Below are 16,792 nucleotides of genomic sequence, written 5' to 3'. Positions count from 1 at the left end.
CCCTAGGGCGGCCGCCCCTCCCCTCCACGCGGATTGGCTGCAGTGCGGCAGCTAAGGGCGGGAGCTCCTCACGCGCTGCGCGCATCTCCGAGCCTCAGCCAATGAGAGCGGGACGTGGCCGTCTCCGCCCCCCGGCTCTAGCTCCACCCCCCGGCTTTAGCTCCTCCCCCTGGTGCAGTCGCGCAGCGACGGGGAGGCCCAGCAGGCGCGGGGCGGCCGCGCATGCGCCCGGGCAGCATCGCCCCTTCCTCCCCGTCTGTCACCTCACGGCTGGGGCCGCTGCGCCGGGAACCGGCACCGGGGCCGTCCTTTCCTCCCGTTCCCCTCCGAGTCCCGGAGGGAAGGGCCGTTCAACTTTGTCCGCAAGGGCTACGGCTGCCGCCCGGCGGCCGCGCCCGCGCCCCCATGGAGGAACCGCTGGCGCTGCACCCCGTGAAGCTCTATGTGTACGACCTGTCCAAGGGCATGGCCCGGCGCCTCAGCCCCCTCATGCTGGGTAAGAGCACGGCGGGGACACCGGGGCACCGACAGCCGGGGGCTCGCGTTCCGTCGCGGCCCGGCTTTGCCGAAGTCGCCGCCTCCTTCCCCGGGGGTGGCGATCCCCGCCCGGCATCGCTCTCCTGAGGGAGCGGCCGCCGGGGAAGGCTCCCTGAGGGCGCACCGGGCGGCGGCGGTGGTGTCCGGCGGGCGCAGCACGGCTCGGGATGTGCGGAGCAGGCCCGGTGCTTGGGGACACAGCGGGGTTTGGCTGCCGGATTCCTGAGCCCGGGACGAGCTTAGTCAGTGCGGCAGATCCAGCCTGTTCTCCGGCAGCCGCCCGTTGCCGCTGCGCGCTGGTAACATACCAACGGCAGGTTAAAAGTGTTCCTTGGCCCCCGAAGGGAGGGACAGCTCAGCTCCCGAGTGCCCGGCTGCCGCCGAAGGAAGGCTGAGCTGAAGAAAGACGCCTTCTATTTACAAGGCTACTGAGTTCGAACGGCTCCATGTTGTGTCGAGGCCGGGCTGGGCTGATAATGTGCAGCCATCAGCCCTCTCCTTCTGAGAGTTTGCAGGAGTCTGCCGGATGTCTCTGTGCGCGTTTCCAACCGAACCTGAAACTTGGGATGGAAAGGAAATAGGTTTTGCTTCAAATTTTAGAAGCATTAATTGAATGTAACAAGAGAGTGTTTTATACCTGTTACGAGTAGATTCTGGCCCCTGTCAGACCAGCAGTCTGTGTGGGATGAGACTTCTCAACAGGCTCAGTGTCTGAACAGATGGCTCTGTGTAATCTTGTTTTACAGCTTGTTGGCATTCACTTTGCTTATCTGCCCTGTGAGGAGATTCTGTGATTTCCTGCAAGTTTAAAATGAAAGTCCAGACAATTCTTAGCGTGAGGTTTCATGCAGGTCAATAATAGGTTTGCAAAGTTGAGAAGAAAATAGTATAGAGATCATGTGTGTTGTGCTCTGTTAGCCAGACAGCAGCAACCACTTTGGGAGATGTGTGTTTCCAGCACTGGAGAACCTCAAAACTTTTTATGTGGTCAGAGTTGCTTCTACTGTAGCCCTTAGGGAAGTAGCTTTTCACCTATCAAGTGAAATAGCCATGTTTTTTCATGGGCTAAGAGTTATGAATCTTGAGATTACATGGGTGCATGATTTACTTAGTGTTTGAGTAGAACTTCACCACTCGTACTATTAACCAAGCAAAGACTGTAATAGAGATAGCTTGGCACTATAATTATTTGTATGTCAATCTTCACATAGATCAAGCAAAGGCTGTTTAAACTCACTTCTTACCTATACAGTCAGTCTTGGGATCTTGTAGCTTTCTGAATTTCCACATAAAAACACATGGTACATGACTTAATTTTTGATGCTTTCTAATCTGTTCAAACAACAACTTGAAACAACTTAGTGCTTGTGATGCAGTTTGGTGGTAAATTTCTGGGAGTCTGAGCAGTGAAAAGGAAAGCTTAAAAACCTGAACACTTCTGGGTAGTAGGGGAAATGCTGCTTGCTAGCACTGCCTGGTAACTGAGTTCAGATGTGTACATGGAATGTGGCCAACTAGGCCCGCGTGGTCACAGTGACAATGCAGACTGCAGAACATTTGAGATTGTGTGGATCCAGTGACATGATTGTTCACAAAACAAGCCTTCCTTCCTTTCCTTCCTTTCCTTCCTTTCCTTCCTCACTCAGCTCTGTTCCAGATGATTTTGGAAATCTCCTCAAGAGCCAATGATTGAGAAAATACTCCTCTTACCTCATGCATAGACCTCTTTCTATTTCTCTGTATATCAACTTTCAGAAGGTCAATATCAGTTCTTACCTTAGTGATGTTCATAAACTGTAGGTCATAGGGGAAGTCGTAGAAATAAAAGAGGAAGGCATTTCTTAAAGGATTTATACTTGGCATCTCTACTTACAGTATTCTTTTCATCAATGCCAGGTTTGAAACAATGGTTTTGCTTTGAGTGATAATTCTGTAACATTGCCTAAGTTGAAATGCACTGTTTTAGAAAGAAAAAAATAAATACGGTAATTGATTGTGCTAAAATCGATTTCTGTCGGGCTTGAAAACAGCAGCTCAGGTCCCCTTGCCAGAGGGGAATGTGAGACTGACTGCTGCCAGAGCATCACTGCACTGTGTCTTCTGTTGTGATATTAGGGTCCAGAGGTGTTGTGGACTATGTCAGCACAGCCTTCAGGGATCAGCTCTCACTACTAAATATTGCACTGACTTTTTCAGCATCAGTTCTTTCTGTTGCTGTTTAATGATGAATCTGGAAGGGAGAGATGTTTAGCACAGTTCATAGCAGGCTTTAGAGTGACTTAGTCCTGTCCCTTGAGCAGTCTTTGTTTTTCTTGGCAAGTTTACTCATTTTCTACCCAGGCTGCTTTTATTCTTCTTACTTTCTGTAAGCTTCCTGTAATTTAGTGAATATTTATTTTCTGAAGTATGTATGACCAAAAGTTGTAGCTCAATTGCCTTTGGTATCAGAAGCAGCACATTCATTGCATCTTCTCAGTAGCTACTGTTGGTCCTCTTTCCCCCCCTTTCAGTCTGTGACTACATTTGTCTGTTCAGCTACGTGATAAAATAAGAAATGATGACCTGAATGCAGTAAGATTTCTGTTGCCAAGACAGAAAACATAATCCACCTGATTCTGTGGAGGGTAAAGAGGAAAAGAGAATAGTTCAGCTTGCAATGCTGATTTTGAAACAGATGTCCAAAGGCAGAGAAGTCTTCAAGGAAAATTAAAATCCTATTGCATCATAGGCTTAAAGAAAAATGTCTAGCAGCTCTCAAAATTCTCCTGTCCTGTAACTGAGGTTATTGCTTTTGTGACTCACAGAGTGAACTGGGAGCTTGGTTAACCACAGCAGCTTTGGCTCAGTGTAGTATATATTAACGTTGAGTGGACTGGGAGTATGTTTTGGTTGAATTTTTTAAGTAGTGCATTCAGCTGTGGGGACTTAATAGCCCAGAGGGAATTGGAGCGAAAGGTAACTGCTGAAAGGAGGTGCCTTCTGCTTGGTTCCATTTTCCCGGGCCAGCACATTTCTCTGCTTCTCCTCCATCTGTTCTGAGCAGTTTTGAATTGTTTCAGCATGATACTCTATCAGTTTTGCTCCCAGCATTTGCTTGGTATTTCATGAGAATCGCGTGTGTTACCCTCCCCCAATATAGCCTGCTTCTGGGTCTCTCTGGGCACCTCAGGGAGAAGGGAATTGAAGCAGGCTCCTCCCTCTCCTCTCCCTTAGGTTTTGTTTTTTTTTTTTTTTTTGCTTTGGTTGAGCACCCTGGATAACACATAGAAGAAAGTGCTTGCCTAATTAGAGTAATTTTCAATTCAAAAAAGGCAGGAATCTTAATGGATTGTCCTAGGGAAATTGCAATATGCAAAGCAATGCACTGCTAGATACACCCATGTTGGTTGACTGAATTGTGTTACTTCGATTCCACAGGAGACCAGTTTGCTACTTTTATTTTTTAGAGTCTTTTATGGTCTTCTGGGGCTTGCATATCCATTGCAAAGCACAGATATATTGTTAAAGATCCTGAGCTTCCTATTATTTCTTAATAGCTCAACAGCAGGCATAGATCTTGCACTGAGGGTTGGATGGCCTAAACTCTGAATGGGGTAAACTAAGTGCCCATCTGCACAGAGACTTCCTTCCCTCATATCTCAGAACTCTTCTGCCCTTCAGCATAATAATCTGGATTAATAAACAAATGCCACTTTCATTTGATATTTAAAATGCACAGGAATAATCAACATTGTTTGGCCCTCAAGATTAATAAATTACTGTGATGATGAAAAAGAGTGGTGAGCATCTAATCTCCCTTGTGCTTGGCCTTCGAGACAAATCTAAGCATGGAAGTAATCCTGTTTGATTGATTCTTAAATTATATGGGCTTGCTTGTTCTTTCTAAATACCCCTGTATCCAAACAATTGCAGTCTCCTGAACTGATTTTACAAGAAACTAATCTAACTACTTCATTTTCCATGTTCCTGTGACTAAGCCAAGAATTCTGGAATTATGTTCTATTTTTCTCATAGGTTTCTAGCTCATGTAAACACTATTAAACTATTTGAGCTATGAATGTAAAAAAAAACCAAAACAGCAAATACAAAAACTTGTTTACTTGCTAGATAATACTCTGCCTTATTAAAACAAATGGAATCTTTGAGATGCTTAAGCACACAGATTCATGCTGAACTGGCATCTCCCCCCAGGTTCTAGTGAGTATTTTCAGGAAAGAGCCACAGAAGCACATCAGCAAGGGAAAAATAAAAAAATGAAAAAGTAAATAAACAAACAAAACCATCCCCAAACAAAAACAAGTATAAAGCCACTCAAAAGTCATAGTGATCACGTTTCCAAAGACTGACACGGTATCCCCCTAAACTCTCACAAATATAAGCAGTAGCTTTTCATCTCTATGTTCATGGTCTGTGACAAAAACAAGGTACCTTGCATTAGCTTGGAATGGATGCAGATCAAACTAAGCTGATTTGCTTCACATTTACTTCAGGCTGAGCTGGCACAGAGGCAATTTCTCTGGAAGAGTTGATACCTGATAGCCTGGCCATATGCAGTAAATGTTGTGTGATTAAATGTGTACATCTAAATTTGCACCAACCTTTCCTGTTCAACAGCCCCTGACCCTTGAAATATTTAAACTAGTTAGCATCTTGCTGTTTCCCTGTTTTACCTGGATAACAGAATCACAGAAAAGGTAAGGTTTGAAAAGACCACAGTGGGTTATCTGGTCCAATCTCCCTGCACAAGTAGGGTCATCCCAGGAACATTACACAGAATTGTGTGCAGATGGTTCTTGAATATCTTCAGAGAGAGAAACTCTACAACCTCTCTGGGCAATTATTCCAGTGTGTTGTCACTCTTACAGTAAAGAAGTTCTTCTCATGTTCAGATGACTTTTCCTGTGCCTCAGTTTCTGTCCATTGCCTCTTGTCCTATTGCTGGTCATCACTGAAAAGAGCCTGGATCCATCCTGTTGATACCCTCTTCATATACATTAAGTGCCCAAAAGAGCATCATCCCATCAGGACATTGCTTTTCTGCTTTATGAGCATGTGCATCCTTTGGATTAGCTGTACTGTAGGTATTGAGTAAAGGGTAATGCCTGCAATTAATTGAGCAAAGACTTTTGCAGCTCTGATGGAAGTTACTGGAGAATCTCTGTATAGTAATAGACAGCCTCAGGTGATGAGTAAATGGCTTGGTTTTGGTGGCAGTACCAGCCCACAGTTCCACCCACATTGCAGTGACCACAGGAGTTTGGAGTGTGGCAAGTAGTGGAAGAACAGGAAACATGATGATATCTGCCTGTATCCTGGATAGTGTTTGCAATCCCTTCTTACAGTCCACTCACTTGACTATGAGATAGATATGAGCTCTATTGCACTGTAGGATTATCTGGGGAGGTTCATGGCAAGCTTGAGCTTCTGGTTTTTAAGCTGGACAGTGCTGCCAGAAGGAGCTTTTTTGGGAAGTGTTGCTGCAAGGCCTGCATACAACTTGTGTCTTAGCACTCCCAGCAATGCTATAGCCTTGCTTGGTCATGTTGTTGGGCCTGTTGTATCAACACACAGAGGCTCTTGACAAAATATTTTGTGTTAGTGGGCAATGTCAAGCAGGAGGCAAAACATAACTCCTTAGTGCAGGCTGCCCTGATTGCTTTACCCGAGCTTGCCAGGGGTTGTGAGCTGTCACCTGTTCTATGCAGTGTCTGAGTCTGGGAGAAAGGGCAAGCAGAGTCATAGAGGAGGATCCCCATCAGAGGCAAAACTTCAGAAGGAAGATGATTGTGTCTGTGAAGGTCTGCATATAACCTCTTACATGACAGACAAACAACACTGAGATTCTTGCTGAGCAGCAGGAAAGGGAGCTGTCTGAGTTCCTCAGAAACTGGTGGCCATTGATTTTTTCCTCTGTGGCTCAGTTTGACTTGAAATTACAACAGCCAGCTGTGAAGCCTGGGGTACTGCAGCAGCATACCAAAAGTTCTTAGTCTTGGATGTCTCTGGGTGATGCATATGTGGCCAATATGGCAGGTTTCTTAGGCATGGGATTCTCCCAGTGTTGTCATTGAAGACACTTGCACTGTATCTGACCAAACACAGTCTACCAGTGGAAGAAAGGGATTATATTTTGTCTGCAGCAGGCTGGAGAGCTACCACAGCCGTATTGTCAGCAGTGCTGCAGATCTGGTGTGTGTTTTCCACAATGCCAGCTTGGTTAATGACTTCTGGGAGCCAAGGAAAAATAATGGGTCTGCAGCTTCATTAAGATTTTCAAATCAGTGTTGGCACAAACTGACTGAGCTGAGCAGCCACAGACAGACCTGCCTTGTGAAGACAGGCAGCTTCACTTGCCAAAAGCTGTTCTGTTATTGCCCTGGCAGTTGCTGCCTTTGGACTGCTACTGACTTCATGTGTAGCAGTAAAGATTGGACTGCAGTCCAAAGCAAAGTCCAGTTCCCGAATTCTGCTTGAGTTTTGTACATACAATCAGACAATTACTTTGGTGAGAAGGGACCTCTAGAAGTCCTGCTCAAGGTAGAGCCAACAAGAGCAAATTCTTCACGCCCCTGGACAGCAGAGTTCTAAGTATCTTCAAGGATTGAAATCCCATATACTTTCTGGAATCCTGCCCCAGTGTTTGACCACCTTCATGGTAAATGTTTTCCCTGCTTCCTACCGAATTGTGAATTTCCCATTTTCCAGCTAGCACCTCTTGCCTTTCACTGTGCATATCTGAGTAGAGCAAGGGTCCCTTTTCACCCATACCTGTTGGGTACTTGTAGACAGGAATATAGACACTTTCTCTTCTTGAGAATGAACACACCAGTTTTCTCAGTTCTTCTTCAGTATAGTAAGTGCTCCAGCCTGGTATGTCAGTGTCTTTTGTACTGTGGGGATCCAAAAGTGGACACAGCACTCCAGATGTGTCAGACTGGAGGACAGAGTCACCTCCCTTGAGCTGTGGGCTGCAACCTTGCTAGAGCAGCCCATTGTGTAGCCTTTGCTGCAATGATCTTTTCAGGTAGGTGTTGTAATTGCACGAGCAGGTCCTGGCAGCACCTGTGACACTGCAAATATCTACTGTAGCTCTTTCACCTGCATCCGGAATCTAGGTACCAAGTGGCAAACTCTCTGAAAAGTCTTTTGTTATTATTTTCTGCACGTGTGTGTGAAAGTAAATACTAAAATGTTCTTTCAATTTAGCACGCAAAGAACAGGTACAGTTTTAATATGTACTGCCTTTGAAATGGTTTGTTTCTCTGGTCTGAAGGATAAAGTTCAAGTTTCTAGTGTAAAAGTTATTTATCATGAGCAAATGTGTAATAATTTGTTAATAGATACACAGAACACTAACTGGGCAAAGCCAAAGGGTAGAGCCAACCAGAGGCCAGTGCTACCTGTGGTGCTGAGCCTGGAGGGCCAAAAATGGGTGCTGGCATCTCTGGAGTGCCAGGTGAAACCTCTCGTGGAGAGCACGTGGAACAAGGGCCAAAGGATCACGAAGCACAACAGTGGGACATGCTAAAGGGCCAGCAGATGCTTCTGAGATACTGCAACACACTGTTCTGCTTATGTCATTATTGCCACTCTCTTTTGGCCTTCATCCTACTCCAAGCCTACGTTTCTGTGCGATGGGTTAACAGGGAAGGTGGTTGCTGCCTGGCTGTGATCCATGGGAGTGACAGATCAGTCCACCTGCTTCAAAACTACGTGTGCTCACCTCAGCTGATGTCTCTTTGTCACAACAGCCTTTTCCCTGCCTCTACTCTTCCATGACCCTCATCTGAAGCAGGTACCTATTTTGCTTCAGACTTGAGTGGAAAAAAAATGTGTTAGTGATTGCTTTTTCTTGTGGCAGAGGAGCACTCAGTCTAGTGCTTGGGTTCAAGAGAATACCAAATGTTGGTATGCACATAGTTTTTCTAATTCTGCTTTTGGGGGTTATGCACCTTGTTCAGGAAATAAAGTTATAGCACATCTCCCACAGCATGCGGTGGCTCCCTGCAAGCTCCCAGAAGGAGGATACCAGGGATCAAGCCTTCAGGTTATAATAGATAAAATAATTGAGCCTAGAGCAGTAAAAGGTCCAGGAGACCTTTCAGAAAGAGGTTTAATCTTGAGATCCTACCATGAACAACAGAGAGGTTTAGGTCTCCTGCTTATTGGGAACTGGAAACACATTTTAAAAGAGACCTTTTCTGAGACACAATTATATTATCAGTGTAGTGGTGCCTGACAAGCAAGTCTTTGCTGCTATGTTCTAAAAAAAACCCCATAGCTTTATAACTTGTATAAATTTCAGTGTTGTACTTTTCTACCTCAGTTCCCACTTAAACTAGATTTTAAGGGCAGGGGGAGGGAGGGAAAGGAGGAAATTGTGGAATACATTATAGAGGCTACCACCACTGGTCATATGTTTGTCAGACCTCTCATCAGTTACTGGAAAAGAGAACTGAATGCTCACTGCTGGCCAGCTGCCTGCAGTTATGAGTTCTGTCAAATTCAACTCTTCTGCTCCTGATTGAAGACTCTAATTTTAGGAAAATGTTTTCTTTCTTGGTCTGTAGAAAAACACCTAAGGACAGGATAAGGATGGATGGCATTGCTACCTCTGCCTGCCAGGAGGGATGAAGTACAACAGTAGTGTGGATTGAGTAGTTAATTTGAAAGATATTCTGGATTTTTTAGAAACAGCTCTGGATTAAATCTTTGGTGTTGCTGTCATGGTGAAATAATAAGCATGACTCCTAAATGATTGACAGAAAGTAGGCTGAAATCTGGAAAGTACATTGCTAATAACTCTTCTTTTCTCTGCATACAGGGAAACAGCTGGATGGCATCTGGTAAGTGACTAGATTTAAATTGCATAATGTGTGTAAAACACTGGTGTAGGAAGTATTTTCAATATGCAGTTATATATTCTTCAGATCTTAAGAACATTTTCTTGTGGAAGAGAGACCAAGGCACTTTCTGTTCCTGAATACAGATTGGCAGTAAGATGATGTACTGTCAGGTGCTAGTTAAACCACTCTGTTCAAAGCTCAGTGGACCCCATGGAAAAGGGTGTTGTTAGAAGTTGTTGTGGTTTTGTGCACCTGTGTACATTTTCAAGGGTAAAATAGCATCCCTGTCCCAAGCACTTTGTCTTATAATTCCAGGCAGGACTAAACATGAGAGTAAAAGAGTAGGTGGGAAGAAGGTATTACAGGATCAAGTCTTCTGTTGTATAAGAGCAGTATCTACATTCAGTCACAAAAAACCCCCCTAATTTCCTATAATTCATACCAAGAATTTTGATAACACATGAAGAGGGTTTGTTTGGGTGTTTTTTTAGAGGCAAGAAAACCCCTAAACCTTTGTCCATCCGTTTTCCTCTCTACTGATCCATCTCCAGTGTTTGTCTGACCAGCTTCTCAGCCAGTGAGAAGTCTGTCAGTGTGGTAGCAGAGCTTGTTCTGTCTCTGAGGGCTGACCTCACCCTCAGCCCGTTAGCTGAGAGAGGCTCATGCCTGGGCTCTTAGCTAAACCTGTTCTTTCCTAACTGCTTGCAGAATTGCAGTAGGCTTGATAATCATTGCTTCCATGTCCATTCATGCCCCAGCAGATCCTGTTCCCACTCACAGGAACATATTGACCTTTTCTTTTAGTTATTCCCTTCATTATGTCCTTGAGCTCATAAATTTATCAGTGATTTATGTGCTAGGCTATTTACTTTTTTCCTTTATTTCAAATTTTTTTTTTTTTTTGTTCTCTGTGGCAGGCACACCTCCATAATAGTCCATAAGGATGAATTCTTCTATGGCAGTGGAGGAATCTCCAGCTGTGCACCTGTAAGTTAAACTTAATTTTCTCATAATTTTTTATATGGTTACCTGATCAGAATTGCTTGTGTTGCTGTCTTTTAGAAAAGCAGCAAAAGACTTCTAAATTCAGACAAGTGCTGAAGCCAGCTGCTTGTCATGGTTTCCCAGGGAAAACCATGGGAAAGGGAGCATGGATAGTGGGTTTAAGCCTAACTCAATTCAGGTTGAGGGTTGCTTCTTCTGCTAGAGTGTGTCTATCCAGAACACCTTTTGCAATTGCTTTGCCAGAGTGACACCTTGTCCAATTCTGTATCATTAAGTATTACATGGAGACTTTTTAAGAATGAAAAAAAAGCCCCAAACTATGATGTTTTCTCAGATCTTTCTGTTCATAGAGAGGTAAAATGGATGGGCTGTGCTTCTAAAGCAGAATTTTGCCATAGCTTAGAGCTTTCAGGCCAAAGAGCCAAGTTTTCCAGCTGAAATGGAACTTGCATGTTTCTTCTCATTCTCTTGAGTGCAGAACAAGGGAAACCAGCAGGGCTTTTTGCTTGACAGACATACCAAAAGTTCCTTCTTTTGTCCTGGACGAACCATGAAAGCTTTATTCTCTAGAGTCCTCGTACAGAATTCACCTGATCATTTGACATTATCTTCTGGCTGTTCGTTTTTACAGGGAGGGACACTTCTTGGCCCTCCAGACACAGTTGTTGATCTGGGGAACACTGAAGTCACTGAAGAAATTTTTCTGGAATACCTTTCCTCTTTGGGGGAATCTATGTTCCGGTAAGTAACAGCTTGTACTGGAAAACTCATACACCTGTAAAGGTGCAGAATGGAGGAAAGTCTTATGAAACCAACCCAGCTCACAGAGCTTCTGTCTACTTACTCTCTCATTTGGTACTCTTCAAATATGGACTGGGCTGATGCACCAATACACACAAGGAGCTACCTTCTAGGCTGGGAAAGCATTCTTCTGGGAAGTCTTTCATAATGTTTTTTTGTAAAATCGAATAATGCCTGAAATGCTTTTGAGAGAATCACCAGGGAAAATGAAATCTCTCAGTAAATAGCAGTTGGCCCTGTGAGTCATAGTAGTCACTGTAGTAAAGCTGCCAATTTTCACATGAGTAGAAGCAAGGTCTTGACTGTTAAAGAGTCTACTCTGCTTCTCACAAGAATAGGAAACCACAACATTTAGTGTTCTGGCTGTTATTCAGAGTCAATAATTCCTGTGATTTGTCATTACTGCTACTGTGGTTTTAATTGAAGAAACCTCACCTATTCTCCCAAAAATGGCAGTATTAAAGTCAAGGATGTGGAGAGATGTCATTTTCCACCCTGATTCAATTGAATTTGAGGGTGAATTGATGTCTGTATTTTACCCATTTGCCTTAGAATTCATTGGAGTGGGGGGAGGATGTGCTAATGTAAGGAGATGTTCTTCATTAAGGGTATAAGTTCTTCTGCTTGTAAGATTTATTGCTGAATGTGTGTTCTTTTTTGTTTCAATTTTTTTTCTGTGGCACAGAGGAGAGTCTTATAACCTCTTTGAACATAACTGCAACACCTTCAGTAATGAAGTGGCACAGTTTCTGACAGGAAAAAAAATCCCTTCCTACATCACTGACCTTCCATCTGAAGTTCTTGCCACGTGAGTATGGATGCCCCTCCTCCCTGTATCTGCTTCATGCTAATGCTTAAACATTTGACAGAGCCAGCAGTACCAGTTTCTGATGGATCTGTATGAGAACCAGTATAAGATTAAGGAGAGGATGCAATTTTCTTTACATCACCACTTGCAACATTGTATGACAAGTGCTAACTGGCACTGGTGTTCCAAAGAAGACAGGAGAAGGTTGTTGTTGCCTTTTACTTAAAATAACTATTTTGTGATGGTCTCTTATATGTGACCACACAAGCTTGGAAAGTTTCAGAAAACAGTGCAAGGAGGTTTTTTCCCTCTTAGACAACCAGTATCTGTTAAAAGTCATTTTTCTAAGTACCATAATTGCAGCAGAGGTGTCAGTTTGCTTGTGAAGAGGCAGGGAAGATATGATTTTTAAATTAATGCTGCAGTTTTAAAGCTAGGATTGGGTGGAAAAAGAAGATGTGAAAAAAAGGAAATGAAGAATTCCTGCCTGGTAATTCAGATGGTTTGGGTTTTTTTTTTTTAACTCTGAGCTAGTGAGGATCCCAGTAGGATGCTGTAAGCTCCATCTTTTAGGTCTTACTTTTCATAACAGTGGTATAGCACATTATTTGTGAGATATGTGTCTTCTACCCTGGACTCTTAGCACTTCAGACCTCTCAAAATCAGATAAAGTCTATAACAGAGTGAGTCTTACTGAAAGACAGACCAGGTGCTACAGATTGCAACATAAATTATTCTTGGAGTGTTGGACTGTTGTCTTTTAAGTAAGTTAGAGGCTATTCTTTTGGCAGGCCTCAATATTGATGTACTTAATGGAACACTGCAGTTGCATAACAGGGATTTTGTTTGCACACTTAAGTAGAGTGAATTACTGAGAGCTGGTTTCAGACAGTATTACAGTAGCAGTGTAGGTGTAGTAGGACTCAGAACTATCTTATATAAAATCATGTTTAAGTTTCTAGTTACTGAACAGTAAACTAATATGTTAAAATACTTTGCTTTAGTTTGTAGTCTGTCTTTTCTTCAGATTTGCTTCTAGAATGCTGATTTGATTGCACTCTAGGAAGTGAGTGTACTTTAGTGGTACATGGGAGTTGTTGACCAAGTAAACTATTTGAGATGTTTATTTCTTTACCTTCTCAGACCTTTTGGACAAGCTTTAAGGCCCCTCCTGGACTCCATCCAGATCCAGCCACCTGGAGGAAATACCTTCAGCAGACATAATGGACAGAGTTAACAGGAGTGACCCAGTGTGCCCAGCCTCACCAGGCCTCTTCCTTTTTAAACATGAATCTACCAGATTTCTATTTTATAATTTCTCATGAGAATTAACTCTAAAGAAGTTACAAGACGAGTTTTAAAATTTCCTGAGGAGAGAATTTATCAGGGTGCATGTAAGACAATACTACCAAAAATATTGCCATAATTTCTAATAGTATTATACTAATTTATAAAGGCTGTCTTGTCCAAGTAAGCTGACACTTTCTACGTAACTCCTATGCTGGTAAGTGGAAATTCATTCCATGAGCATCCAACGGCTCATTACACAACCTGAAGTGAATAAGAGGATGTCCTGGCCGTCCATTGCAGACTTGCATTTCTTTGTCTTGTCACTGCCTCTATTATGGGGGTATTTGATGAAGTCTAGCAAAAAAAAGGCAGAGCAAGTATTGGTAGCCTAGGAAGTGAAGGTGTCCCAGGATTAGTCTGCTTATTTCACTGACATTTGCTCGGGGGAAGAGCTGAACTCGTCTGATTAGAATATTTGCAGTGGCACAGGTGTATGGGAAAGGTGATGAAGCTGAACCATGTGTCAGTGTCACACACAGAAGCTGAAATTCAGTGGGACTTGCTGTGGTGGGAGGGAACCTGGAGCTGAAGGCAACCAAGAGCTTCGTAATGTAATCCAAGAGTTACGGGAAAGAACAGAATCTCATGAGCAGAAGTGGTAGAGACAAATTTCAGGTGAAAGTAAATAAAGTGATATGTTTTCCTTTTCTCACACATAAGCTTATCAGCAGATAGACAGAACCTTGTTAGTGCATAAGAACTGTGTTTTCTTGGGGTTTTTTTCCCCCCTTACAAAGCCAGAGTTACGGTACAGTAATGCAGGACTAGCATGGCAACTGCATGTTAATACTAGTTGGATCAATTCTGCCTTCAATATCCAATTGCAGACACAGTAGGAGTTCCAACTTTCATTAATAGTGCTGCCCTTTCCAAAGCAGTCAAACACATCAGGGCTCTCCTTAAGAGGAATAAGTGCTAGGTCTCCCCAGATGTAAAGAAAATGAAGAAGAGTAAAATTAAGCTTTTCTGTGGAACAATTGAGTTTCTTGGGGTACATGCAGAAACAGTCCTGTCCTTAGATTAACTTTTGATTATATCAATACTGCATCTTCTAGTTTAAGATTTTTAGTGCTTTGCAATTACTTGCAGTGGAAAAGACCAGGGGAATGAAAAAATAGGCACGTTTTCTTTTCATGCATGTATATACACTACTTTCTTGAAGAATTTTGTAGCAGTTACATTTAGGAAGGAATATAAAAAAGATATCAGACAAACTCCAGAACAGTGCTGATGCTCCCTAAATGGGGATTGCACATCCCAGATGCTGCCAAAAAGGCATCTATGCAAATGTACAGCCCTTTGTCCAGTGCTTTGTTGTGAAAAGTATTGCTGCAAGTTCAGTCCTGCATCTCAAACTTCCTGCACTGGAAACTTCTTACATACCTAAAGGAGATGTCTTCCCTCTACTGGGTTCTTTCTCCCAGAATAATGCAAATTGATAAATTTATCACATTGTTACTCTGTGTGGACTATAACAGTTTGTATTTTTGAGGGTTTGGAATAGAGGAAAACTGCAATTTTGTCACTCAAATACTCTCTTGTCCTGCACAGATGGGAGTTATTATCAGGCCATTCTGCTGTTTTGTGTTTACCTGCTCTCAGTGCACAGCAGTGGCCCCTGCAGCCCAGATGCTTCTTTTCCATGTCATTCTCAACTTGTGCCATCAACTTCTCCTTAAGCATTTCATTTGATGGACTGGACTCGGAGATAACTGTAGCAGTTACTACAGATGGCTTTATGCAAAAGCTTTCAATCTTTCCTCCCCCAGATGTCCCGTTTGCAGAAAACATTCTATGAAAGTCAGTTATGGATGCCTTTTGACACTCCTGGAAGAAGGATTGGTATCTGGTTTTGCTAAGCCATAGCTTAGTCTTCCTGTCTAGTATATGTATTATCTCCAGTCTTTTCCTATACATGTTTATGAAGAGTAAACAGCCTTTCATCTTAATACACACCTGACTGTGCCACAAAATGCTGTAGATCATGTTAGAGATCTCAGAGCTTCCTCAACTGAGCAGGTGCACTCGAGCTGACACAGTGCAGGCCAACATCCTGGTGTGCTCCTTTGGTACCTGCAAGCCGCACAGCTGTGCTTGCTTTCCTTTCAGCAAACTACCACTTCAGGCACAGCTGCCTGTGATGGAAGCACTGGTGCCATGGTTTCTGCCCCACACACACAGTGAGGATATGCCCTCTGTGTCCACCACTTTGGATGTCACTTTGGATGCTTGCTGCCTACTTCAGGACTTTTTGCATCTTCTCAGGGCAGGAAAGAAAAGGAAGACATTCACCCCGTGCATTTTGCAATCTGCCTTTCCCCATCCTGAGCAGCTCCTTTCCAGAGATAATGCTCCTACTTTAAGGTCACTGGATAAAATTTCACTCAGCCATATATTGTTTGCAATAGTCAAAGAGCTCCTGGGCTCTGGACCTACTCTTGTGTTTTGTGGCAAAATGACTGTAAGGGGGAATCCTTTTTGCTTGGTCTTACTGGGTAGTGAGACCCCTGTACCCTGTAGGGCTCTTAGGAAACCTCTTTTCTCCAAAGATGGTTATGTGTAAATTGCAAGACTGTGCCCTCAATGTTCCACCCAGCTGAAAACAAACTAGACTGAGAAGTGTATGTAAATGTATATAGGTGATGAACTTCAGCCAGATGATGGACGAAGGGGCAGGGAAACTGAACTCCTGAAAGGCAACAGAACCCTTCTGCCCACACTTACCAATCTGTCCTGTATTGCTGAGGTTCCCCCTGTGCCATTTTAAAAACGTTAATAATGTCTTTAGGCAGAAAGTGATGTTTTGATTTACTTGTGGTTTTTTTTTTCTATTACAATAAAAAGAAATACAATACATTTTTCTGATTGAATGCATGTGCCCACGCAGCTGCCCAGCCAAGGCAGCTGACCAGAAGTCATTATTATCTTTGCTCTGGTCCCACCTGGAAAGTGAAGCATGAGAAATTGTCCAAGCAGTTTGTGCCAGGTGCTGCTACTGGAAGTAGTGCTGGCAACTGCTCTTTGCTGGAACTGGCCAAAGGCAATACTCTTATTTAAGTTTAGGAAATTTTATTTCTTCTGTAAGTAGTTGTAGTACTTAAAACCATATTCCTGAGGCTTGACATAGCTTGGATGAGGTGAATGAAGATGTTCTGTCAGCACAGGTTTTGTTCAGTCCTTGGTCATTTTAGTCTGCAAGGATGAAATGTCTAATGACTGCTCTTGGAGAAGAGGCCCAACAAGAGTTTTAATGTGGATAAAAGTATTTTCCTGACTGCCTTGATGCTACTTTCAAAAGGGAAAAAAAAGGAAAAAAGTAGTAGAGTAAGAAGTAGACTTCATGGCTGGGTTCTTCTGGAGCTTCCTCTGGGATATTGAGGAGGATTATGTAGCACTGCCTAAAATATTTGGCTCTGGGAAAGAAATTCATTTTGCTTGCTTCAGT

The 16,792-nt window shown here is 43.2% G+C and overlaps 1 protein-coding gene across 1 annotated transcript; it reads left to right on the top strand.

Annotated features, from left to right (window-relative positions):
* Positions 1-49: 49 nt before the first annotated feature.
* On the top strand, positions 50-16,203 carry DESI1 (desumoylating isopeptidase 1). The gene is made up of 6 exons (XM_056482544.1): positions 50-496; positions 9,362-9,383; positions 10,301-10,370; positions 11,020-11,129; positions 11,875-11,997; positions 13,141-16,203. The coding sequence occupies exons 1-6, from the start codon at positions 223-225 to the stop codon at positions 13,232-13,234; spliced, it is 693 nt and encodes a 230-aa protein (XP_056338519.1). The 5' UTR covers positions 50-222; the 3' UTR covers positions 13,235-16,203.
* The last annotated feature ends 589 nt before the right edge of the window (positions 16,204-16,792 follow it).

Source organism: Oenanthe melanoleuca, chromosome 1A (genome assembly GCF_029582105.1).
Source record: "Oenanthe melanoleuca isolate GR-GAL-2019-014 chromosome 1A, OMel1.0, whole genome shotgun sequence".
NCBI classification, from domain to species: domain Eukaryota; kingdom Metazoa; phylum Chordata; class Aves; order Passeriformes; family Muscicapidae; genus Oenanthe; species Oenanthe melanoleuca.
This window is presented reverse-complemented; position numbering and strand designations above follow the sequence as displayed.

Bases quoted from the DNA above. Each gene is read 5' to 3' on its own strand.
- DESI1 (XM_056482544.1), top strand. From the start codon at position 223: ATGCGCCCGGGCAGCATCGCCCCTTCCTCCCCGTCTGTCACCTCACGG. The intron at 9,384-10,300 runs GTAAGTGACTAG...TCTCTGTGGCAG, and splicing joins AAACAGCTGGATGGCATCTG to GCACACCTCCATAATAGTCC. The intron at 11,130-11,874 runs GTAAGTAACAGC...TCTGTGGCACAG, and splicing joins TTGGGGGAATCTATGTTCCG to AGGAGAGTCTTATAACCTCT.